The sequence below is a fragment of the Nomascus leucogenys genome, unplaced genomic scaffold (genome assembly GCF_006542625.1).
Source record: "Nomascus leucogenys isolate Asia unplaced genomic scaffold, Asia_NLE_v1 Super-Scaffold_258, whole genome shotgun sequence".
NCBI lineage: Eukaryota > Metazoa > Chordata > Mammalia > Primates > Hylobatidae > Nomascus > Nomascus leucogenys.
This window is the reverse complement of record NW_022095769.1, coordinates 3,042,510-3,069,214: the sequence shown is the minus strand read 5'-3', so window position 1 is coordinate 3,069,214 and position 26,705 is coordinate 3,042,510. Positions and strand designations below refer to the sequence as shown.

General features: G+C 41.2%; 1 protein-coding gene across 2 annotated transcripts in view; it reads right to left on the bottom strand.

The window, feature by feature from the left end:
* SKAP1 (src kinase associated phosphoprotein 1) overlaps positions 1-26,240 on the bottom strand; it is a 312,702-nt gene extending 286,462 nt beyond the window's left edge. The window contains exon 1 of one of the 2 annotated variants that reach the window (XM_003278731.4): positions 26,102-26,240. In XM_003278731.4, coding sequence (XP_003278779.1) covers positions 26,102-26,147 — 46 coding nt within the window. In that variant the 5' untranslated portion in view covers positions 26,148-26,240. The remainder of the gene's footprint in view (positions 1-26,101) is intronic. The other variant, XM_012503658.2, reaches the window with a different exon arrangement.
* Between the last annotated feature and the right edge of the window lie 465 nt (positions 26,241-26,705).

Sequence of the window (26,705 nt, the reverse complement as noted above, 5' to 3'; positions counted from 1 at the left end):
CCAGCTTGGCCAACATGGTGAAACCTGGTCTCTACTAAAAATACAAAAATTAGTGGGGTGTGGTGGCAGGCACCTGTAATCCCAGTTACTTGGGAGGCTGAGGCACAAGAATCGCTTGAACCCGGGAGGTGGAGGTTGCAGTGAGCCAAGATCATGCCCCTGCACTTTAGCCTGGGCGACAGAGCGACAGAGCGAGACTCCATTTCAAAAAAAAAAGAAAGGGTCACAGGAACCAACTGAAAGAGCTCCCAGTGGCCAAAACTGGAACAATTTCCACAATAAAATAAAGTAATATTGGATTATAACCCAAAGTATAAAATAAGTATGCATGATTCCATACTTATATCAATAAATGGTTGAATAAATAAGTGAGGCCGGGCACGGTGGCTTGCGCCTGTAATCCCAGTACTTTGGGAAGCTGAGACGGGCAGATCACTTGAGATCAGGAGTTCGAGACCAGTCTGGCCAACATGGTGAAACCCCATCTCTACTAAAAATACAAAAATTTGCTGGGTGTGCTGGTGCCTACCTGTAATCCCAGATGCTCGAGAGGCTGAGGCAGGAGAATTGCTTGAACCCGGAGGCAGAGGTTGCAGTGAGCTGACATCACGCCACTGCACGCCAGCCCGGGTGACAGAGCCAGACTCCATCTCAAATAAATAAATAAATAAATAAATAAATAAATAAATAAGAGACAAGAGATGAATCTCCAGTGCAGAAGAATTTCAAATAATTTATGTACGACTCCACTCTAAAGTGGGGGAGCATAACTCCCACTCCTTAAGTGTGGGGTGCACATAGCAACTTTCTTCCAAAGAGTATGGAAAGGATGAATAAGAAGTCACCTTACAATAGAGAAACCTGAAAAACATCATATCAGCCAGGTGATCAAAGTCAACATTAACAGTCTTAATCATGCCGACAGCATGTACACTTGACATGATGGGACGAAAATGGCACTTTTCCTCTGTGATCTTCCTCCTCAAAACCCATAACCCTAGTCTAGTTATGAGAAAAAGAACAGACAAATTTTAATACAAGGGCATTCTACAATATACCTCACCAGTACTCCTCAAAACTGTCAAGGTCATCAAAAACAAGAAAGGTCTGGGAAACTGTTACAGCAAGAGGAGCCCAAGGAGCCTAAATTAAATGAGGTATCCTGGATGGGATCTTGGAACAGAAAAAGAACATTAGGCAAAAGCTAAAGAAAACTGAATGAAATGTGGATTTTAGTTAAGAATGTATCTGTTCTGGTTCATTAAGTGTAACGGAAGTACAATGCTAATGGGAAATGCTAACAATAAGGGAAACTGGAGGGGAAAGGAGGAATAGGGGAACTCTGTACTATCTGCTTAATTTTTCTATAAATCTGAAACTTCTAAAAATATAAAGCCTATTAATTTAAAAAGTGGCAAATGGTATAATCTTAATGTTTTGCAAATAGAAAAAGATAAGGTTCAATTCATTCATTAACTTGATCTTTACTGAGTCCTTCCTTTGTGCCAGTCAGGCACTGTGATAAATACCAGAACATTAACAATGGCCATCTCTGGGTAGTGAACTGCCGCCAATTTCCTCATCTTCTTTATATTCTCTATATTTCTAAATGTTCTAAAAATATGTGTTTTGGAATCAGAAAAAATAAGTAAAATAAAAGTCGTTACGCAAGCATGAAGTAATATTACTCACAAATTGGATAGACTTTAATTTTTGGTTCTCATCTTCATTTCACTCAGCAGTAGTGGGCTCAGCTCAAGCAGTTGTGAAAAAGGAAGGGAAGCCCCCTGGTCAGAGATCAAGTGGGGAATAAAGAAGATCCTACAGGAGGTGAAGTGTTAAAGTATATACCTTATTCCTGTAGATGACTAATACTATACATATATATAATTTTGAACATCAACTCTCCTTACTAAATTCATTTTCCTCCAGCTTTCTTGAGTAATAACTGACAAATATCCTTACTAAATTATAAGTAAAATAGCCTATGTAATTATAGTTGTGCATACTAAAATTGTTACAAAATAATTAACATAATTATCCCCCAATGATGTCACTAAGGACAAGTTGTTTTTATTATGATTTTACTTTTCAAGTTTACTCCATATTAATTTTTGAAAGACTTGTTTTCAAAACACTTTAGGAGGTCACATGTTAATTTAAGTATTTGTTTCTTCACCTGCACTACCCAGGGGAATAAAAGGTCACAAAGATAACTTCTTCCATCTGACTCATCCAGCTTTTTAAAAAAATCTGCTCTAAAAATACACCCACAAACTTACTAGATGAATAAGCTTATAACCAAAAAAAACATAAAGAAGTCAAAAGCAAGGCCTACATGAGAGATCATATCTCTAGTATTATATATGCTTTTCAATTCATTTTATGACGCCAATACAACCCTGACACCAAAACTTGATGAAGACTTAGGAAAGGAAACTTCAGACCAGTATATAAAACATTCGCTCTTCAGGGCCAGGAGTAGTGGCTCACGCCTGTAATCCCAGCACCAAACTGAGGTGGGTGGATCACCTGACGTCGGGAGTTTCAGACCAGCCTGACCAACATGGAGAAACCCTGTCTCCACTAAAAATACAAAAGTAGCCGGGCATGGTGGTGCATGCCTGTAATCCCAGCTACTCGAAAGGCTAAGGCAGGAGAACTGCTTGAACCTGGGAGATGGAGGTTGCAGTGAGCCGAGATCACACCACTGCACTCCAGCCTAGGAAACAAGAGCAAAACTCCATCTCAAAAATAAATAAATAAATAAATATATATACATATATATATATATATATATATATATATATATATATATTTGCTCTTCAATGTACAAGATTATGCCATTCACAGTGATTACAACCCATAACCCAAAGAGGCCTAGGCAACCCTGCTCAGAACACACTACTCACCACTGAACAGGGAAGAGATTTTAAAAGATCTCTCAATATATTACCTCCTTTATTTAACCAAGGTCACTATTCTGTCTGGTGGGTTTTCCATAAAGTGATCAACCTTTTACAAACAAGAGCTCTTCTAATATAAACATCATGTGCAATCACATCTGAATACCTTGGGCTTCCTGTAAGTGTAACACCCAGTGTGAAAAGCACCACTAACTGCACAAGAACATCCCCCAGATGATTCTGACATTGCAGCATTCACTCTATGTAGGACCTGATGCTGCAGAGTCTTCCCACAGTTACCTTCAACTAGGGAGTGAACGATACCGCATGGTGTAAATGTCCTCAGACCAAAGAGAAAAGGCAAAATCAAAAACAACCATAAACAATGCCATATTGTCTAAAAGCATTTATTCTTCAAGAAATATTTATTGAATGCTTATCACAGGCTAAGCACAAAAAGTAAACGAAATAGATCTAATCTCTACCTTAACTAAGAGTTTACAGTCTAGCAAAGAATACAGACTTAAATAGACAATGTGACAACAAAGGAAGTGATGGGTGTACAGGCCCATAGTAGAGGCACCTAGTGTAGAGGGGAAAGTAAATCACGGAAGGCCTCTCAGAGAACTCATCTTTCACCTGAAACCCCCAAAATTAGCAGGCCAAGAACGTGTACTGGGGAAAAGGTGGGAAGTTGGTGAGATGAGGAAAAGAATGGCCCAGGCATGGGAGCATCATGTGCAGAGGTCCAGAGGTGAGAGATCACAGTTTAGTTGGAGAGACAAAAAATTTCAAATTGGAGGGCAGAACACAGAGGTCAGGAGGAGGGTGGTGAAAGATTAATATGGAGGGCAAGCTTGTAGCAATATACAGTATTTTGTACTAAAAGTAATACAAAATCATTTGAAGTCGCATATTTAAAAGGTAAACACAGCTCTGACAACAATGCATCTTTCTGTTATAATTCATAGCTGCCCTAAAACGAAAATTCTCTCAGCTTCCAGGTAGCTTATAGATATCTATGCCAGCAAGTCAGGGTAGGAAAAGCAAACAGGAAAAGATGACTGAAGGACAAGGGAAGAGAGGGTATTTGCAACACTAGAGGCATGATATGATTATCACACCCCAGAGAGAAACTGCTGTAGAATTTGAAGGCCAGTTGAAAAGATTCTGACTTGGCAGGATGCACCCAAGAGCACTAGGTTTTGTAGACTGGTGAAAGTTTCTTACATTCTCCCAAATTCTCTCATCTTGTACATTCACAAAGCTGCTCTTTTGTTTATTTAGAGGAGGATGACATCTTATGGGTCATATTTTTCAAACTACTAAAAGATTAAGGTTGCCTTCTGTTTTCTAAGTAATGCTCCTAGTACACTAAAAGCAAAAAATATTTGTCTGTGTTCCCTAACAGTTGCAAGGGTTTTTGTTGATATATGTTTCTAAAACTCAAAAGTTCACTTCAATCAACCTTTTATTTGGAGACAGGATGAATGGCCAAATGCTGTTGAAAACAACTCCACCGACCAAATACCAATCAAAGTGTTCCTAGAGGGGAAATTTCGTAAAAGTGTTTGAACTACTAAAGCAGAACTCACATTTCCAAAAAGAAAAATGGCATAAATTTCCGCCTACTCTAGCGTTACACTCAAGAAAATATTTGAGGTTTTTGTTTATGGGGAAAAGGGTTAGCACCACCCTTTGGCAAAAAATAAAAAATAAATAAATAAATAAAAGTCTCAATTACTGGCAAATACTCTTTACATGTGAATGCTTGTCCTCACTGGGCATAATTACAGAAATGTCCATTCTCTCCCTTTGTTGGTGATTTTATTCTCGTTTTACTTCATCAGCCCCCTGCATACTTCTGCCATCATCCCTTGTCCCATCCCCTAACCCCTCTCCTCTTTTCATAGCCCTCTAAGCCTGTTGGTTGGCAGTCATACTCTCAACAGAAAGAGTTGGAGGTGGGAGTGCAGGAGAGGGAAAGAAGGGAGAGACACAAGAAGAAATTCTGTTCTCCCTTCCGTTTCGGTCCTTCCACTGGTTCTCACCTCCTCCCTACGTGGGGCCCCATTCCTGCCCTCATTCTGTCCCCTTAGATGGTCTCTTCCCTAATCCTCAGAACCCCAACCTGGCTCCCATCAGCTCCTCACTCCTGCCCAGCCCTGCTCATTGGAGTCATTCCCCAGTCACAAGTACCAGCATCAGAGCTTGGAGTTGGAGAGGAGGGGGATAAAGAGTGCACTCCCCCAACTAACAAAGAGGAAGCAAGTAGAAGGGGGAGATATTCAGCAGAGAAGGAGTTTTCAGAAGCCCAAGTTGGAAGGTGGGCCCCCATCAAAATATTGTCTATAGTCCTCTTCTCTAGGTATAATACTTGAAAAGTAGTTTTTAAAAAATAGGTTGGCCTGCGAATCAGCCTAAAAACATGGTCCTTTTTCCCATAAAAACATTGCTTCTATAAGAAAATATCTAAGTGAACATTGGAAAATAATCTATGTATTGACTTTTAAAAAATTGTAGGAGCAGGATGCTATTTCAGCCTCATCTTCTCTTAAATTTTCAATGATACCTGTGTTTTTTTTCTAGTTATAAGGAAAATGTTTCCTTTATCTTGCAGACACTTCACTCTGAATACTGTGAAGCAGTTAAAACCTAAAAGACCAGACATCACCCCTCCAGGTTGGAGATGGAACCCTGGGTAGAAAAGGGTAGAGGGATAAAAAAGGTTTGTTGGATTTGTGGAGGAGAAGAGGAAAGGAGAACAAGAGAAGGAGGGACTCCCAGGGGCCCATCCCAGGGCTCTCCTTGTACTGGTGGTGGTGGGCAGGGAGTAAAAATTTGTGTCATCCCAGGACTTCCATGAGTGAACTACTAACAGTAAGACAATCTTTCCAAAAATAATGGGCTATGCCTAACCACCTTGTCATGTCTAGCCAACCATGCCTGCCACGCCAAAACAATCTCCATCTTGGAAACAGTAGAAAACCATATTTCATTCTAGGGTATCTGAGTATTCTATACATTTAATTAAATGTCACAAGTATCTCTTTAAGTTACATATTGCTATTTCTGGAAGAAAGCAACCTAGTTGGTAATCCCACTTGTATAAAGTCTCATTGACAGCTTCTGGTAGAAACAAAAATAATAATTCCCAATTCTCTGTCACAGGTACACTGAAGTTATCAGACCATTAGGATTTCTACAGTCACTCTTAAATATATCACTAAAATCAAACCTCTAAGACTTTAGTGTTTAATTTTCCTGTCCTATTAATTGAAACCTTCATGGAAACCTTGCCTATTTTCACATCAATTACATAAAAGTACCATAGTGGGGAAAAATGACTTTCAGTTTGTCTAGAACATGTTTTAAACTTACCTAAAACTTTTGACCTGAAAAATGTCATCATTAAGGCATATACTTTTTACCTTTTGCCAAGAAGGAAAATGTGTTGGCAGGCTAAAATCATACCTCATACCTACCAGCTTTGTTTTGGTTTGCAGGAAGTTGTCAGCATTACAATAGAAAAGTCGTCGGCATGTTCTGGTTGTGGCTAGGTTCGACCTGCTAACTGTGTTTGCCCTATGACCTAAGAAATGTGTAGTGTTTATATTTTTAATTTTCCTTCTACCTCCTGTAGAGGAAAAATGAAAATACCTATATACTCACAACACAGAGAAAACAAAAACCAGAAACTAAAACAATGAGAGTACTTTAGATCAAGTTTTAACTAGCAGCGAGCCTAGAAATCCAGGATTAACACTTTTGCAATCTTTTTTTTTTTTTTTTTTTTTTTGAGACGAAGTCTTGCTCTGTCACCCAGGCTGGAGTGCAGTGGCCCGATCTCGGCTCACTGCAAGCTCCGCCTCCCGGGTTCACGCCATTCTCCTGCCTCAGCCTCTCTGAGTAGCTGGGACTACAGGCGCCCGCCACCACGCCCGGCTAATTTTTTTGTATTTTTAGTAGAGACGGGGTTTCACTATGGTCTCGATCTCCTGACCTCGTGATCCGCCCGCCTCGGCCTCCCAAAGTGCTGGGATTGCAAGCGTGAGCCACCGTGCCCGGCCCCACTTTTGTAATCTTTATTTGAGAGACTAAGAATATATTCTATAGAAACATCTGCATATGGCCAGGCGCAGTGGCTCACGCCTGTAATCCCAGGGATTACAAACTGAGGCAGGAGGATTACCTGAGGTCAGGAGTTCAAGACCAGCCTGGGCAACATGATGAAACCCTGTCTCTACTAAAAATACAAAAATTAGCTGGGCGTGGTGGCACATGCCTGTAATCCCAGCTACTCGGGAGGTCGACGCATGAGAATCACTTGAACCCAGGAGGCAGAGGTTACAGTGAGCTGAGATTGTGCCATTCCACTACAGGCTGGGTGACAGAGCGAGACTTTGTCTCAAAAAAAAAAAAAAGAAATGTCTGCATATGTACACTAAGATGCACAGATAGAGATGTTTTCTACAGCAGTGTGGATATATAAAATATTTGGAAACCTTAAACATCCATCAATAGGACAACTGCTAAATAAATTGTTAAATACTGTGTAGCAGTTTAAATATATATACACATAGATAGATGGATAGGTTGATTTGCATGAAAAAGTCTCCAACACTGTTATGGTAAAAAAAAAAAAAAAAAAGACAATAAAAACAAACCAGGGTGGGTGCAGTGGCTCACACCTGTAATCCCAGCATTTTGGGAGAGAAAGGATTGCTTGAGCTCAGGAGTTTAAGACCAGCCTGGGCAATACAGCAAGACTCTCATCTCTACTAAAAATAAAAATAATTAGCTGGGCATGGTGGCATGCGCCTGTGGTCCCAACTATTCAGGAGGCTGAGGTGGGAGAATCACTTGATCCTGGAAGATTAAGGCTGCAGTGAGCCATAATCGTGCCACTGCACTCCAGCCTGGACAACAGAGTGAGACCTTGTCTCTAAAAAACCCCAAAAAACAAACAACCACCCCACCAAATATTTTATATACTTCTATGTTGTGCAAATATTCTATAATAAAAATATATCTATCAGTTATTTTCATAATTTAAAAAATACATGGACCACGACATCAACCAGAATGTCTAAAAATAAAAAGATTGCAATACCAAGTGTTGGTAAGGATATGGAGCAACAGGGACTCCCATATACTGCTTGTGGGAGTGGAAAATGGGTATAATCACTTGAGAAAAGTATTTGGAGTTTAACATAAAACTACCCTATGACCTAGTAATTCCACTCCTAGATATATTTATCCAAGATAAATGAGTGCTTATGTTCACAAAACAAGTTATACAAGAATGCTCATAGCAGCTGTATTCATGATAGCCAAAAACTGAAAACAACTCATTGTCTATCAGCATAAGAATGGATAAACAAATTGTGGAATATTCACACAATGGAATACTATTTAGCAAAAAGGAACAAACCAATACACACAATAACATGGATACATTTCAAAAATATTATGCGGACAACAGATACAAAAAAGTACATACTGATTGCATTATGATAGAAGTCAGAACAGTGATTAGCTCTGGGAGGGAATACTGACTGGAAAGGAAACTTTCTAGGGGGATGGAAGATGGTGTGGGTGTATATTGATAAGGTATCTTGATCTGGGGAGTGGTCACATAGGTGTATATATATGTTTAAGTCAACCAGTTTTAACACTTAATATAAATAGTATATAAGTCATACCTAAAGTACTAAGAAGAAAGGGAGAAAAATGGAAGAAAGGGAGGGAGGAAGAGAGGAAGAAAAGAAGAGAGAGGGAGGGAGAGAGGGAGAAAGAAACATTAGGCTGTTGCAAAAGTAATTGCAGATTTTGCCATTTAAAAGTAATGGCAAAAACCTCAATTTTTGCACCAACCTAATAGATGGATGAATGGATAAAAGGGCTCATACAAAAAGTTATGAGAAAGAAAAGAATTTGGGGGGCTTTTTTTTCCAAAACAGTGTCTTGCTCTGCCACCCAGGCTGGAGTGCAGTGGTGCTATCTTGGCTCACTGCAACCTCCAACTCCCGGGTTCAAGCAATTATCATGCCTCAGCCTCTAGAGTAGCTGGGATTACAGGCATGCGCCACCACACCCAGCTAATTTTTGTTTTTAGTAGACGAGGTTTCACCATGTTGGCCAGGCTGGTCTCGAACTCCTGACCTCAGGTGATCTACCCGCCTCAGCCTCCCAAAGTGCTGGGATTGCAGACGTGAGCCACCATGCCCAGCCAGAAAAGTTACTTTTAAAGGAGTGTAGTTTAAGAAGGTTTATCAAAATGCAGTGAATAGATGTTTTCTGTAGCTATCTATACACCCCAGCATACTTCTCATGCTAGATTTATAATACAGTAACTTAATTAATTCCAGCTACTACAATATTGGTTTAACTAAGTACAAATATGTGCCATTGGATATATTTTAGTAAAGCATCTATTATTTGAATAAAAATTTTATTTTCCCATAACATACTCATATTAGAATGTCTACAATGTTAGGAGGAGACCCTAAATGAGAATTCAAATAATTCACAAATGATTTTATTAGAGCCAGCAGCCTTGAGGAAGACTTGCTATCTGGATGGTAAGACCACTCTATTCCTGAGCTCAGATCTGTCCTATCTTCCATGTAAATGCTGGATAGTAAAATTAAGTAGTGGAACTCAAAGACTCCAAACCTGAAAATCCATCTGTTATAATCACCTAACCTATAATGCAGCACTGACAAACTGGAAAGCAAGCAATGAACTCGGAAACACAGGGGAAATAAATATGAATAAATGTAGCAGAAATTATAGGATTTCTGTAGGGTGTAATGGCTTATAACATGAAAAAATTAGATCTATGATAGGTCAATATGTTAAGATTCTCAGATGGTGGTAAAACTTGATACTTATTTTTCCTGTATTTAAAATGATTAAAAACTGTTTAAGTATTATACTTATGAAATTAGGTAAAAATATTATCTTAATAACTGGTACTACAGTTCCTCTTAGGGAAAGAACTGTCATTGTTTGGGAAAATAACTTGTTTTGCTGTGTGTGGCTATTGGTGGGAACCTAAACAACTATACAGATAGTTAAACTGCCTTTTCATGTGGAAGGGAAAAAAATATATGTATTTTTTACTTCAGATAGGATAAAGAAAGAAAGTGACAATGAGAAGGCATAAGGCTGGGAACTAAATCAAGTGAAAGAATAGAGGATATACCCTGATAACTGGGGTGGCAGAAGGGTATTTAGGAATAGGAATGCCTAATGCTCAAATCATTTGCATGACTGCAATATAAACCCCTCCTCCCCATCCTGGCACTCCCTGATTCTCCAGTGATGTTTTCTATACTCATAGGGACTTCATGTGAATAGGCTTTTGTGGATATTGAGAAGTAAAATATGTCTAGGCCAGGGCTTCTCAACCTCAGCACTATTGACAATTCGGGCTGGATGATTCTTTACTGTGGAGGGACTGTCCTGTGTATTGTAGGAAGTTTAGCAGTATCCTTAGCTTCTACCCACTAGATGCCAGGAGCACCCTCCCGAGCTGTGACAACCAAAATGTCTCCAAATGTTGCCAAAAGCCCCCAGGGTCAAAATCACCCCTGTTGGCAACCACTGGTTTGGGCCTACACAACCCAGGAGAGACAGCATGCATAGCAGCAGGGGAGCCTGGAGGGAAAGCTGACCTCGACAATGCATGCTCTTTGAGAATCACCCTGATCCTGAGGAGAGCTGTGAACTTCTGTGGGGAGCAGCTCTTACCTAGAGTTCAAAAGACCTAGGCAGTCCATCTAACACTAGACGATAATCAGAATGAAGTTCAAATATCTCTACCACGTTTTTTTAAATTTTAGCAAACAAAAGGGAGAAGGAGAATAGACCTTTTTTAAAACTGGGAATTAATGCAAAATACTAGTTTTACACACACAAAATAGTGTTCTTTTTTTTTTTTTAAGACAAATTTTGCTCTGTCGCCCAGGCTGGAGTGCAGTGGCATGAGGCAGGAGGCTCACTGCAACCTCTGCCTCCCAGGTTCAAGTGATTCTCCCGCCTCAGCCTCCTGAGTAGCTGGGATTACAGGCGCCTGCCACCATACCTTCCGGATAATTTTTTGTATTTTTAGTAGAGATGGGGTTTCACCATCTTGGCCAGGCTGGTCTCAAACTCCTAACCTCAGGTGATCTACCCACCTCGGCCTCCCAAAATGCTGGGATTACAGGTGTAAGCCACCATGCCCAGCCACAAAACAGGGTGTTCTATAACAAGGCAAGGAACACATATCTTTCCTGATATGCTCAGTCATACACAAACAGACTAGGTAAAGCTTCAAGTGCCATCTCATAGAATCCTTTTGTGACAAAACAAAATTTCAACTGAAACATCAGGGTAGAAAAATTATATGCCTGGGAATCTATAAGAATATAGAAAATTCAGGCTGGGCGCGGTGGCTCACGCTTGTAATCCCAGCACTTTGGGAGGCCGAGGCGGGCGGATCACGAGGTCAGGAGATCGAGACCACGGTGAAACCCCGACTCTACTAAAAAATACAAAAAATTAGCCAGGCATGGTGACAGGCGCCTGTAGTCCCAGCTACTCGGAGAGGCTGAGGCAGGAGAATGGCGTGAACCCGGGAGGTGGAGCTTGCAGTGAGCCGAGATCACGCCACTGCACTCCAGCCTGGGTGACAGAGCGAGACTCCGTCTCAAAAAAAAAAAAAAAAAAAAAAAAAATATAGAAAATTCAGAGAACTGCAGGCTAGGTGAGAACAAAAGCAATGAAGCTAATTTTCTCTCTCCTTCCTCCATAAAGTTTCTCATCAAAATGATCACTAGACTCTGAAGGAAAGAAATGGAGATTTTGAAAGAATCCCTAAAAGTCGGGCTGGGCGCAGTGGCTCACACCTGTAATCCCAGCACTTTGGGAGGCTGAGGCGGGCAGATCACGAGGCCAAGAGCTCGAGACCATCCTGGCCAACAAGGTGAAACCCCATCTCTACTGAAAATACAAAAATTAGCTGGGCTTGGTGGTGCGCACCTGTAGTCCCAGCTACTTGGGAGGGTGAGGCAGGAGAATCTCTTGAACCCAGGAGGCAGAGGTTGCAGTAAGCCAAGATTGCACCACTGCACTCCAGCCTGGTGACAGAGTGAGACTCCATCTCAAAAAAAAAAAAAAAAAAAAAGCCTCCCGTAATGGAGAAAAAGGATAAAAACAGGGATGGGCCACCAATATAAGAAAAAGACCATGACTGGGAGTTTCCCTGTGGAAAGGCAGCTGCCAAAACAAACAAACAAACAAACAAACAAACAAACAAACAAACGAGGTCAGTTGGATAACTCAAGTGAAAAAAAATTTAATTTTATTTATCTGACATTTATATGGTGTTTAGTATATACCAGATACTGTTCTAAATTCTTTTCAAATATTCATTCCTTTATTCTTCATATAAATTCTGTAAGATAGGTACCACTATTATCTCAACACTACAGATAGGTACCATTATTATCTCAATATTACAGATCAAGAAACAGAGGCCTATGGTCTATTTAGTGAGTAAATTGTAGTTAAGAAAGTGGAAGAGTTAGAATTTGAATCTAGGCAAATTGCACACAGAGAAAATATATAGCACCTATGAGAAAACATTAATGTTCAAAAAGAAAAGACCACCTGAAGAACTAAAGAAATGCCTCCTTCTGAAGCAGATTTATCATTAAAGAACAGAAATGTTTAGAAAATTTCTAATTCTCGGCAACATCCAAAAAGTCATTAAATGTACAAATCAACACTTTATAGATGTAATGAAAATGAGACAATGAATGATGAGGAAAGAATACATGGCAACTTTTTAAAAAATAAATAAGGGGTGGAGCCAAGATGGCCGAATAGGAACAGCTCCGGTCTCCAGCTCCCAGCCCCAGCGACACAGAAGACTGCTGATTTCTGCATTTCTGCTTGAGGTACCGGTTTCATCTCACTAGGGAGTGCCAAACAGTGGGTGCAGGACAGTCGGTGAAGCGCACCGTGCGTGAGCCGAAGCAGGGCGAGGCACTGCCTCACTCGGGAAGCGCAAGGGGTCAGGGAGTTCCCTTTCCTAGTCAAAGAAAGGGGTAACAGACGGCACCTGGATAATCGGGTCAATCCCACCCTCATACTGCGCTTTCCCAACGGGCCTGGAAAACGGCACACTAGGAGATTGTGTCCCGCATCTGGCTCGGAGGTTCCTATGCCCACGGAGTCTCGCTGATTGCTAACACAGCAGTCTGAGATCAAGCTGCAAGGCAGCAGCGAGGCTGGGGGAGGGGCGCCCGCCATTGCCCAGGCTTGCTTAGGTAAACAAAGCAGCCAGGAAGCTCGAACTGGGTGGAGCCCACCACAGCTCAAGGAGGCCTGTCTGCCTCTGTAGGCTCCACCTCTCGGGGCAGGGCACAGACAAACAAAAAGTCAGCAGGACATTCCGGAGACTTAAATGTCCCTGTCGGACTGACAGCTTTGAAGAGAGTAGTGGTTCTCCCAGCAGGCAGCTGGAGATCTGAGAACGGACAGACTGCCTCCTAAAGTGGGTCCCTCACCCCTGAGCAGCCTAGCTGGGAGGCACCCCCCCAGTAGGGACAGACTGACACCTCACTTGGCCAGGTACTCCTCTGAGACAAAACTTCCAGAGGAACTATCAGACAGCTGAATTTGTGGTCTCACGAAAATCCGCTGTTCTGCAGCCACCACTGCTGACACCCAGCCATACAGGGTCTGGAGTGGACCTCTAGTAAACTCCAACAGACCTGCAGCCGAGGGTCCTGTCTGGTAGAAGGAAAACTAACATACAGAAAGGACATCCACACCAAAAACCCATCTGTACATCACCATCATCAAAGACCAAAAGTAGATAAAACCGCAAAGATGGGGAAAAAACAGAGCAGAAAAACTGGAAACTCTAAAAAGCAGAGCACCTCTCCTCCTCCAAAGGAATGCAGTTCCTCACCAGCAACGGAACAAAGCTGGATGGAGGATGACTTTGACGAGTTGAGAGAAGAAGGCGTCAGACGATCAAACTACTCTGAGCTACGGGAGGAAATTCAAAACAATAGCAAAGAAGTTAAAAACTTTGAAAAAAAATTAGAAGAATGGATAACTAGAATAACCAATGGAGAGAAGGGCTTAAAGGAGATGATGGAGCTGAAAGCCAAGTTTCGAGAACTACGTGAAGATTGCAGAAGCCTCAGTAGCAGATGCGATCAACTGGAAGAAAGGGTATCGCTGATGGAAGATGAAATGAATGAAATGAAGCGAGAAGGGAAGTCTAGAGAAAAAAGAATAAAAAGAAATGAACAAAGCCTCCAAGAAATTTGGGACTACGTGAAATGACCAAACCTACGTCTGATTGGTGTACCTGAAAATGACGGGGAGAATGGAACCAAGTTGGAAAACACTCTGCAAGATATTATCCAGGAGAACTTCCCCAATCTAGCAAGGCAGGCCAACATTCAGATTCAGGAAATACAGAGAACGCCACAAAGATACTCCTCGAGAAGAGCAACTCCAAGACACATAATTGTCAGATTCACCGAAGTTGAAATGAAGGAAAAAATGTTAAGGGCAGCCAGAGAGAAAGGTCGGGTTACCCACAAAGGGAAGCCCATCAGACTAACAGCTGATCTCTCAGCAGAAACTCTACAAGCCAGAAGAGAGTGGGGGCCGATATTCAACATTCTTAAAGAAAAGAATTTTCAACCCAGAATTTCCTATCCAGCCAAACTAAGCTTCATAAGTGAAGGAGAAATAAAATACTTTACAGACAAGCAAACGCTGAGTGATTTTGTCACCACCAGGCCTGCCCTAAAAGAGCTCCTGAAGGAAGCACTAAACATGGAAAGGAACAACCGGTACCAGCCACTGCAAAAACATGCCAAATTGTAAAGACCATCGAGGCTAGGAGGAAACTGCATCAACTAATGAGCAAAATAACCAACTAACATCATAATGACAGGATCAGATTCACACATAACAATATTAACGTTAAATGTAAATGGGCTAAATGCTCCAATTAAAAGACACAGACTGGCAAATTGGATAAGGAGTCAGGACCCATCAGTGTGCTGTATTCAGGAAACCCATCTCACGTGCAGAGACACACATAGACTCAAAATAAAGGGATGGAGGAAGATCTATCAAGCAAATGGAAAACAAAAAAAGGCAGGGGTTGCAATCCTAGTCTCTGATAAAATAGACTTTAAACCAACAAAGATCAAAAGAGACAAAGAAGGCCATTACATAATGGTAAAGGGATCAATTCAACAAGAAGAGCTAACTATCCTAAATATATATGCACCCAACACAGGAGCACCCAGATTCATAAAGCAAGTCCTGAGTGACCTACAAAGGGACTTAAACTCCCACACAATAATAATGGGAGATTTTAACACCCCGCTGTCAACATTAGACAGATCAACGAGACAGAAAGTTAACAAGGATATCCAGGAATTGAACTCAGCTCTAAACAAAATGGACCTAATAGACATCTACAGAACTCTCCACCCCAAATCAACAGAATATACATTTTTTTCAGCACCACACCACACCTATTCCAAAATTGACCACATAGTTGGAAGTAAAGCTCTCCTCAGCAAATGTAAAAGAACAGAAATTATAACAAACTGTCTCTCAGACCACAGTGCAATCAAACTAGAACTCAGGATTAAAAAACTCACTCAAAACCGCTCAACTACATGGAAACTGAACAACCTGCTCCTGAATGACTATTGGGTACATAATGAAATGAAGGCAGAAATAAAGATGTTCTTTGAAACCAACGAGAACAAAGACACAACATACCAGAATCTCTGGGACACATTCAAAGCAGTGTGTAGAGGGAAATTTATAGCACTAAATGCCCACAAGAGAAAGCAGGAAAGATCCAAAATTGACACCCTAACATCACAATTAAAAGAACTAGAAAAGCAAGAGCAAACACATTCAAAAGCTAGCAGAAGGCTAGAAATAACTAAAATCAGAGCAGAACTGAAGGAAATAGAGACACAAAAAACCCTTCAAAAAATTAATGAATCCAGGAGCTGGTTTTTTGAGAAGATCAACAAAATTGATAGATGGCTAGCAAGACTAATAAAGAAGAAAAGAGAGAAGAATCAAATAGATGCAATAAAAAATGAAAAAGGGGATATCACCACCGATCCCACAGAAATACACTCTACCATCAAAGAATACTACAAACACCTCTATGCAAATAAACTAGAAAATCTAGAAGAGATGGATAAATTCCTCGACAAATACACCCTCCCAAGACTAAATCAGGAAGAAGTCGAATCTCTGAATAGACCAATAACAGGTTCTGAAATTGTGGCAATAATCAATAGCTTACCAACCAAAAAGAGTCCAGGACCTGATGGATTCACAGCTGAATTCTACCAGAGGTACAAGGAGGAACTGGTACCATTCCTTCTGAAACTATTCCAATCGATAGAAAAAGAGGGAATCCTCCCTAACACATTTTATGAAGCCAGCATCATCCTGATACCAAAGCCAGGCAGAGACACAACCAAAAAAGAGGATTTTAGACCAATATCCTTGATGAACATTGATGCAAAAATCCTCAATAAAATACTGGCAAACCGAATCCAGCAGCACATCAAAAAGCTTATACACCATGATCAAGTGGGCTTCATCCCTGGGATGCAAGGCTGGTTCAACATACGCAAATCAATAAATGTAATCCAGCATATAAACAGAACCAAAGACAAAAACCACATGATTATCTCAATAGATGCAGAAAAGGCCTTTGATAAAATTCAACAACCCTTCATGCTAAAAACTCTCAATAAATTAGGTATTGATGGGACGTATCTCAAAATAATAAGAGCTATCTACGACAAACCCACAGCCAATATCATACTGAATGGGCAAAAACTGGAAGCATTCCCTCTGAAAACTGGCACAAGACAGGGATGCCCTCTCTCACCGCTCCTATTCAACATAGTGCTGGAAGTTCTGGCCAGAGCAATCAGGCAGGAGAAGGAAATAAAGGGTATTCAATTAGGAAAAGAGGAAGTCAAACTGTCCCTGTTTGCAGATGACATGATTGTATATCTAGAAAATCCCATTGTCTCAGCCCAAAATCTCCTTAAGCTGATTAGCAGCTTCAGCAAAGTCTCAGGATACAAAATCAATGTACAAAAATCACAAGCATTCTTGTACACCCATCACAGACAAACAGAGAGCCAAATCATGAGTGAACTCCCATTCACAATTGCTTCAAAGAGAATAAAATACCTAAGAATCCAACTTACAAGGGATGTGAAGGACCTCTTCAAGGAGAACTACAAACCACTGCTCAATGAAATAAAAGAGGATACAAACAAATGGAAGAACATTCCATGCTCATGGGTTGGAAGAATCAATATCGTGAAAATGGCCATACTGCCCAAAGTAATTTATAGATTCAATGCCATCCCCATCAAGCTACCAATGACTTTCTTCACAGAATTGGAAAAAACTACTTTAAAGTTCATATGGAACCAAAAAAGAGCCTGCATCGCCAAGTCAATCCTAAGCCAAAAGAACAAAGCTGGAGGCATCACGCTACCTGACTTCAAACTATACTACAAGGCTACAGTAACCAAAACAGCATGGTACTGGTACCACAACAGAGATATAGATCAATGGAACAGAACAGAGCCCTCAGAAATGATGCCGCATATCTACAACTATCTGATCTTTGACAAACCTGACAAAAACAAGAAAAGGGGAAAGGATTCCCTATTTAACAAATGGTGCTGGGAAAACTGGCTAGCCATATGTAGAAAGCTGAAACTGGATCCCTTCCTTACAGCTTATACAAAAATTAATTCAAGATGGATTAAAGACTTAAATGTTAGACCTAAAACCATTAAAATCCTACAAGAAAACCTAGGCAATACCATTCAGGACATAGGCGTGGGCAAGGACTTCATGTCTAAAACACCAAAAGCAATGGCAACAAAAGCCAAAATTGACAAATGGGATCTAATTAAACTAAAGAGCTTCTGCACAGCAAAAGAAACTACCATCAGAGTGAACAGGCAACCTACAGAATGGGAGAAAATTTTTGCAACCTACTCATCTGACAAAGGGCTAATAGCCAGAATCTACAATGAACTCAAACAAATTTACAAGAAAAAAACAAACAACCCCATCAAAAGGTGGGCAAAGGACATGAACAGACACTTCTCAAAAGAAGACATTTATGCAGCCAAAAAACACATGAAGAAATGCTCATTATCACTGGCCGTCAGAGAAATGCAAATCAAAACCACAGTGAGATATCATCTCACACCAGTTAGAATGGCCATCATTAAAAAATCAGGAAACAACAGGTGCTGGAGAGGATGTGGAGAAATAGGAACACTTTTACACTGTTGGTGGGAATGTAAACTAGTTCAACCATTGTGGAAGTCAGTGTGGCAATTCCTCAGGGATCTAGAACTAGAAATACCATTTGACCCAGCCATCCCATTACTGGGTATATACCCAAAGGACTATAAATCATGCTGCTATAAAGACACATGCACACGTATGTTTATTGCGGCACTATTCACAATAGCAAAGAGTTGGAACCAACCCAAATGTCCAACAACGATAGACTGGATTAAGAAAATGTGGCACATATACACCATGGAATATTATGCAGCCATAAAAAATGATGAGTTCGTGTTCTTTGTAGGGACATGGATGAAACTGGAAAACATCATTCTCAGTAAACTATCGCAAGGACAAAAAACCAAACACCGCATGTTCTCACTCATAGGTGGGAATTGAACAATGAGAACTCATGGACACAGGAAGGGGAACATCACATTCCAGGGACTGTTGTGGGGTGGGGGGAGGGGGGAGGGACAGCATTAGGAGATATACCTAATGCTAAATGACGAGTTAATGGGTGCAGGAGATCAACATGGCACATGGATACATATGTAACAAACCTGCACATTGTGCACATGTACCCTAAAACCTAAAGTATAATAAAAAAAATAAATAAATAAATAAATAAATAAAGGTTGAATTTAAAACCATAATGAAAGCAATGACAGATGAGACAGTAAAAAAGATGAAACAGAGAGAGCATATCAGGAGTCCAATATATGTATGCTATAAACCCAAGTATGACAGAATAAAACAGATAGAGCAGAAGCATAATAGAATAAAACTTTCTCAAATCAAAGGGAGACCTGAGTCCATAGATCAAGAGGGTTCACTACATACCAGGCAAAATTATTAAAAGGCCTTCCTGGCATGCTATTGAACAACAACAACAAAAAGTATTAAAAAGTCTAAGTAAGACCTTGATACTAACTAATGACATTTTTGAGAGCAAAGAAAAATATTCTATACACCCCCAGCTGAGAGGAGTGGATTATAAATGAAATATACCAGGCTGGCATCACACTTCTCCTTCACAAAACTGAAGGCCAAAAGATAATGGCACAACTTTTAGAGGCTTAGTTGGGGGGAGGTTGAAGGAAGGGGAAAAGTGTGACCCCAGAACTTCATGCCCACAGCTAAGTTTCTATGAAATAAGGGAGACACATTCTCAGACATACAGAGGCTTAGTAAGCCTATTATCAAAGAACCCTTCCTGAGAAATTCACTCAGCATTATATTCTAGATCATCAACTACCAGGACTTTACACACTGTCCAGTACAGTAGCCACTGTGGCTACTAAGCAGCTTAAATGTCGCTAGCACAACTGAGGAACCAACTTTTTTTTTGTATTTAATTTTAGTTAATAATTTAAATTGAAATAGCCACATGTGGCTAGTGGCTGTTATGGTCAACAGCACAGTCTTAATATCTAAGAGATAAAATAGAGTTCAAGGATGAAAAATTCATGGTACCAAAAGTAAGAAATGAACAAGTTAAGCAGGGAAAACATTCTTGTTTGTTTTTTGAGACAGGATCTCACTACATTACCCAGGCTGGAGTGCAGTGGTGCAATCACATCTCACTGCAGCCTCAACCTTCTGGGCTCAAGTGATCCTCCCACCTCGGCCTCTCAAAGGGTTGGGATTATAGGCATGAGCCACCATGCCTGGTCCGATTTTTATTTTAAGACATTAGGGTAAAACTATTTGTGGAATAAAAATAGGATATATAACTTGAAGGAAAAAAAACCCACTTAATGATTGTCTTATTCCATTTGGTCTGCTATAACAAAATACTACAAACTAGGTAGCTTATAAACAACAGAAATTTATTTCTCCAGTGGGAAACTGGAAAGTCCAGATCAACGGCAGATTCAGACTCTGCTGAGGGCCTGCTTTTTGGTTCATAGATAGCACCTTTTAACTGTGTCCTCACATGGTGGAAGGAGTAAGGCAGTTTTCTGGGACCTCTTTATTTTTTTTATTTTTTTTGAGATGGAGTCTCGCTCTGTCGCCCAGGCTGGAGTGCAGTGGTGCGATCTCGGCTCACTGCAAGCTCCACCTCCCGGGTTCACGCCATTCTCCTGCCTCAGCCTCCCGAGTAGCTGGGACTACAGGCGCCTGTCACCACGCCCGGCTAACTTTTTGTATTTTTAGTAGAGACGGGGTTTCACTGTGTTAGCCAGGATGGTCTAGATCTCCTGACCTCGTAATCCACCCACCTCAGCCTCCCAAAGTGCTGGGATTACAGGTGTGAGCCACGGCGCCCGGCCGTCTGGGACCTCTTTTATAAGGGCATTAATCACCTCCCATCACATTTGTAATTAGATTTCAACATAAAAATTTTGGCGAGTCACAAACATCCAGAGCATAGCCGTGATCTAAGAAAACCCTCAGGAAAGGCCAGGCACAGTGGCTCATGCCTGTAATCCCAGTACTTTGGGAGGCCGAGGCAGGCGGATCACGAGGTCAAGAGATCAAGACCATCCTGGCCAACATGTTGAAACCCCGTCTCTACTAAAAATACAAAATTATCTGGGTGTGGTGGCGTGCGCCTGTAGTCCCAGCTACTCGGAAGGCTGAGGCAGGAGAATGGGCAGGAGAATCACTTGAACCTGGGATGCGGAGGTTGCAGTGAGCCGAGATCGCTCCACTGTACTGCAACCTGGAGACAGAGTGAGACTCCGTCTCAAAAAAAAAAAAAAAAGAAAATGAAAACCCTCAGGAAGGTCAGGCAGGGTAACTCACACCTGTAATCCCAGCACTTTGGGAGGCTAAGGCAGGCAGATCATGAGGTCAGGAGTTCGAGACCAGCCTGGCCAACATAGTAAAACCCTGTCTCTACTAAAAATATAAAAATTAGCCTGTCATGGTGGCGTGCGCCTGTAGTCCCAGCTAGTCAGGAGGCTGAGGCAGGAGAATCGCTCGAACCCGGGAGGCGGGGGTTGTGGTGAGCCAAGATTGCGCCACTGCCCTCCAGCCTGGGCAACAGAGTGAGACTCTATCTCAAAAAGAAAAGAAAACCCTCAGGAGACGATAACAAGTGAAAAATTATAAGTAGAAAAATCAATAGACAAACCTGAGCACAAATATGTCCCAACTTTTAAAGTATATCCATATAATGAATACTGAGAAAAACACATGGAAATTTAACAATTATTGATTCTGAGTAACCGTATCCTATTGTGTGTTTTCTAAATTTTCTATAATTAGCATTATTACTTTTATAATCAGAAAATTTTAACACAAAAAAGAAATAGAACTATAGTCATATCTCACTTTTCAGAATTCAACTGAGCAGTAGCATCACTGATCTGGAAGACAATCCAGTTTCAAAAATTAAGCAAAAAAGATTCGGAGCAGCCAAAATACATCTCACAAAGCCCACACTTAAAGCTGTGGGTACTTTGTTCAGCAAGAAAGCCCTTTGTAACTTCTTTTACATATATCTCAATTCCAACTAACGTGGTTATCTGATGTACCAGAAGCACTGGGAATGTAGACACACAGACAAGGGTGCAAAGTGATAGATCTTGGCCCAACAGCAAGAAAAAAATAATGAAAATAAAAATATAAAGCAGCCACAGACACTTACAAAGCAGTTCAGGGGCAACTATGGCCAAACATCCTAAACAATACACTACCATAAAGTATGATAATAGATATTCACTATAACAACTTTGAGTTAAAGAGTGCTCTAAAGAGGTTCATTTGAAGATAGCCATAGACTGGTTGGCTAAAGAAGAAAAGTTCCTAATGCATTTTAGGAAAAACCTGATCACAAATATTTATAATAAAAAGATAAGAGTGCTTAAAGAGAATCTCCTCAGCTATCCAGAGCAACTCATTTCTGCAAGTTTCCCATAGTTAGAATTTTACTATACTGAAATGGATTTTATGATTGGCTGCATTGACTAATACAGATCTGGAGAACAATCTGGAAGGAAATGATTAATGACTGCTTCTTTACAAGGAAGTTTAAAAATAAATAACTATAGGCATATCAGAATCAGCATTAACCTAGCAATTGCTACTACATGCAGCCAGGTTGTTGATGTTATTTTGGCTTAAATCCATATTCTGGGCAGGATTTAGTACCATGTAGACAGTTGAGACCTATCAGCTACCAGGGTAATGTCAGTAGGCCCCATTCCATCACACAGGACAAACTACAAACCAAAGAAATATCTATTCCACCTCCTTCATACTCGTCCCTTTTGCTTCTGACTTCAAAAGCAGGGCTAGAAAGACCAGGAAGAAGAGACTGATTATGTTTATATCCGTGGAGCAAAGATTATGCAACTGCCAGCACTTCATTGTTTTTGTTTTCAGTGTGGTTATCACAAAACAGAAACAAAAAGATAACTTCTACATCTGAAGCCCCATTATTTGAAAACAGACTGAATATTTCCTCCTCTTTCAATAAAGCAGAAAGCACCTTCCATTTTACTTATCTATGAGGTATTTATTTGTTGATGGGGACTAGTTACTATTTCTATATGAGAGCTTGACAGAGTCTATCTAAAGAAGCTATTTCCTGAGTTACTCTGGAAGCCTCACACTGTTTTGATATTTGCCAAGAATCCAAGATAGCATTTTTTTTTTTTTAATTTCTCCACCTTCCATACCCCTCAGGGCTAAAAAGAGAAAAACATGACCACAAGCATAGTTAATGGTCCATTAGCACTCTGACCGCTCTGAGTTTCTATTTGTCTTTTGTTCCTTTTTCTTTTAAATATCCTTACTATTTATTTTTTCCTGTTTACAAAAGTAATACATGGTCATTGTCACAATTCAAACAACACAAAGATGTATGAAATAAAAATTAATAGCCTCCCCTCCTCCAAACTCTCACTGTTCTCCCAAGGAAGCCAATGTTAACAGTCTGGTATATATTCTTTTTTACTTCTTCCTAGGCTTACACAAATATTTATAACATATGTGGCTTTTCTGGTTTTGTCTTTTGGTTTTCAAGCAAAAATGGGATAGTACATGTACTATCATGCATTTTGCCTTTTAGTCTTAAAAATATGCCATGGACACTTTCCAAGCCTATATACAGATCCACAGAATACTTTTTTAGTGGCTATGAAGTATTCCGTAAGACAAATGTCCCATAATTCATTCAACCATCACCCTGAGTCTCCCAGCTTATTAACATTTAGGATAGATCTTTGTGCATATACTACTTCATGACCTTTAACTTCAGTGACAGATTGTTAGAAGTGAGGTTTCTAGGTCAAGTGAAACATTTCCAAATGTTTCAAATTTTATATTTAAACAAAATTAATTTTAGGCCTTGAGAATTTGTATTCTCTTCTTCATTATGCAAAATTTTGTTATCTACCATTCACAATGCTTTACATATTTTATTCTTAAAAGCACACACATTATGTCAAAAAATGCCCCTGTCATTTATGCTTGTGTAGTTATAAATAAATAAATGCTTAAGTTATGGTTGTGATGTTCAGTGTTAAATCACTGTGAAAATGCTTATGCCTTGGTTTATGAAAGTAGTAATTCATTGTGGAAACCCCACCCCCACAGCCATGTGGCAGCACTAGAGTTGCAGCCATCACATCCTGTGACTCCCTCCCACAGGGTGACTATATAGAGATCAGGACCTCTATTTTTTCTAATTGTCAACAGTTAACCTTAAAAAGTGTGTGGTGGGGAGACAAATAGCAACAAACAACAAATTGATGGCCATTTTGGGTTTCTAATATCGACAGATTATTTGTAACACAATGAATAATCCTCCTGGTCTATACCAGAGACTGTGTTCCATAAGAAATAAAACTTGTAACCAATATGTTGCTATTATTATTACAGGAACCTTTCAAAAACATATTCTTCAAACATTTTTCAATAGAATCACTGGGTGAATCACACTTTACATTTTTTTCTCTACTTCAGATTCAAGTTCTAATTGCAAACTTAAAAAAAAAAAAGCCTTAAAGAAATACATCAACCAACGAAGCTCCTTATAATTTGGTTTCAGACTCTTCCATATATTTTAAAGACCTGAGCACCAACAGAGATTGTTAAGACACAGCAAGCTTGATACAGAAGTATGTGACATGCAATTAATCTCCATTCATACCCTGCTCTACTTGTCAGCAAACAAAGGTTCTGCTTTAGAAGGAGATCTGAAGACTTCAATTAAAAACAGTCAGCTAACAAGAAAATAATCTAAGCTAAAGGAAGGTGGCAGGTGCAGAAATGAGTTGTTTACCAAAGTGTCAGTTTTGAACAATAAAGAACTGCACATCAAAAATGCTGAAGGAATGGATTTCATTGCAAGCCTCTGAAAATAAAACGGAATTTTCTACCAAGCCTAGACACAAAACCGAAGTATAGTTTAATAAGCTTATAAAATAGGTTTGTTCTCATCAAATGACAGATACTAATAAAAAGAATCACTTTATATCTTTCAATTGAAGGGCAGAGTTAAACTTTTTGCCACAGTTCCTTCTCTCCTAGAAACCAAAGATAATTACAGCCTTCCTTCACAAGCCTAATATTGAACCAACAACAGAGGGAAAGGCTGGATTGTTTCTTCTTAGACCCCCAGATAATGCTCTTTTACCCTGCAAATAGTTTTCTACCCCCAAAATTTAGATTTATTCTGATCATAAGTAAAATGGATTTTGGAAACCTCACCTCAAAAGAAATATCTAGTTGACAGCTTTTACATAGAAGCAATCCAGAATGGAAATAGTGCTACAAACAGAGACCAAAAGGACTTGCCAAATATTTGATTAGGAAGCATTTATACCCAGATAACAAGGTAATGGAGATATAAAACCAATTAAATTGAGAGAAACTGAAAAAAAAATACTGCTTGCCAAAAATATGACCTGCCCAAAGCAGGCCATCTGTTAAATATGTGTCAAATATGTCAACTTAGATGCCAAAAGGCTTAATTCTGAACAGTTTCCTCCTGGGACCCTTATGCAACTGCAGGTTCCAGGCCTCTGTCCTCCCTGGAAGGTTAATTACAGGAAAGCAAGTAAAAGTGACTTTCACCATGAAACCCAGCAAATGAAACTGCCCGTTAGCAACGTCTCTTTACGACGTCTCTTTGGAGTGTTGACAGTGTGCGTTGAGTGTTGATGGGGATGGCCGGAACTCTTTAAACCACCACTTAGACACTGTAGTTGGAAGGTGAACACACCACAATGGGGGCACTTCTAGAAAAGGAGGAAATCCCATACTGAGAATGAGCCTGCCTTGGGGTGGGTGAGACCCCCTAGACGTCTGCAGGGTGATAAAGGGAGGGCTGGGGTTTTCGCACTGACAAAAACTCACGTCAACCACCTGGCCTTGGCCCATGGGGATCCCATGAGCCCCTCGCAGCCCCCTGGAGAGCCTCGGAGACCTCTAAGCAGGAAGGTTTGGGGTCTTCTGTGAGAGGTGAGGAAGTCGTGGCTGGGGAAGGAGGGGGACGGGAAACCCTACAGATTTACGCAGTCCTTTGGAGAAAGGGACAGGTCGAAGACCAGGCAAGGTGGCATGGAGGACCAAGAACCCGGCCTGAGGACTTTAGAAGCCGGGGAGGAGAAGTGGAGGCGTGGAGGTGCCTCAAGGAAAAAGATGTGGGACTCCAGGGAGTGAAAGGGGCCCTGAGGTGAGAGGATGGAAAGCTGGCTCTAGGGAGTCGAGGGCTCTAAAAGCCTTAAGGTTCTAGAAGGAGGTGAGTGACGAAGCTGAAAAGAAAGCGCGGCCGTGGGAGGCCTGGTGTCCCGTTTCTGCCTTCGGCTCAGCACTGGAGGGGGCCTGCGCCAGGGCGTTACCTTCCAGGAGCCAACGGATCTCCTCAGGGAGGGCGGCGGCCTGCATTTGGCTGGGCGGGAGAGAGGCGGGACGAGGCGCGGGCCCTGGTCGGGAGGCGGAAGGGCTGGAAGGCGACCCGGCTGCACCGCGAGGCACCTGTACCTCAGCCGCGGTCGCCGCTCGCCCAGCCCGGCCGCGGGGCGGGGCCGTGGGTCCCCGGGCGCGTCAGGAAGAGGCGCGGGCGGCGGGCGGCGGGCGGCGGGCGGCGGGCGGCGGGCGGGAACCGGGACGGGGCGCGGGGCGTGGGTGCACTTGGCGCTCACGCAGGGGCCCCAGGGTAGAAGGATTGGGTGTGCCGGAAGCACTGCACCATGCGAGGCCAAAGGTGCGCCCCTCCAGCACCCACCAAAACAAAAGACTTCACAAGGCTCAAAGGACCCATGGCTTTGGAGACTCCATCCTAAGCACCGAACAGTTGACCTCACGGTGGCAGATTTGAAAGACCACGGGGTGACTGAAGTAGGGTGCGGGGAGGCAGAATCCAAGGAAGAGATGAATCCCCGTCAAGCATAGCGCCCCTCAATTGCCGGTCCAGTTCACATCTCCATCCCCAGAAAAGAGGGC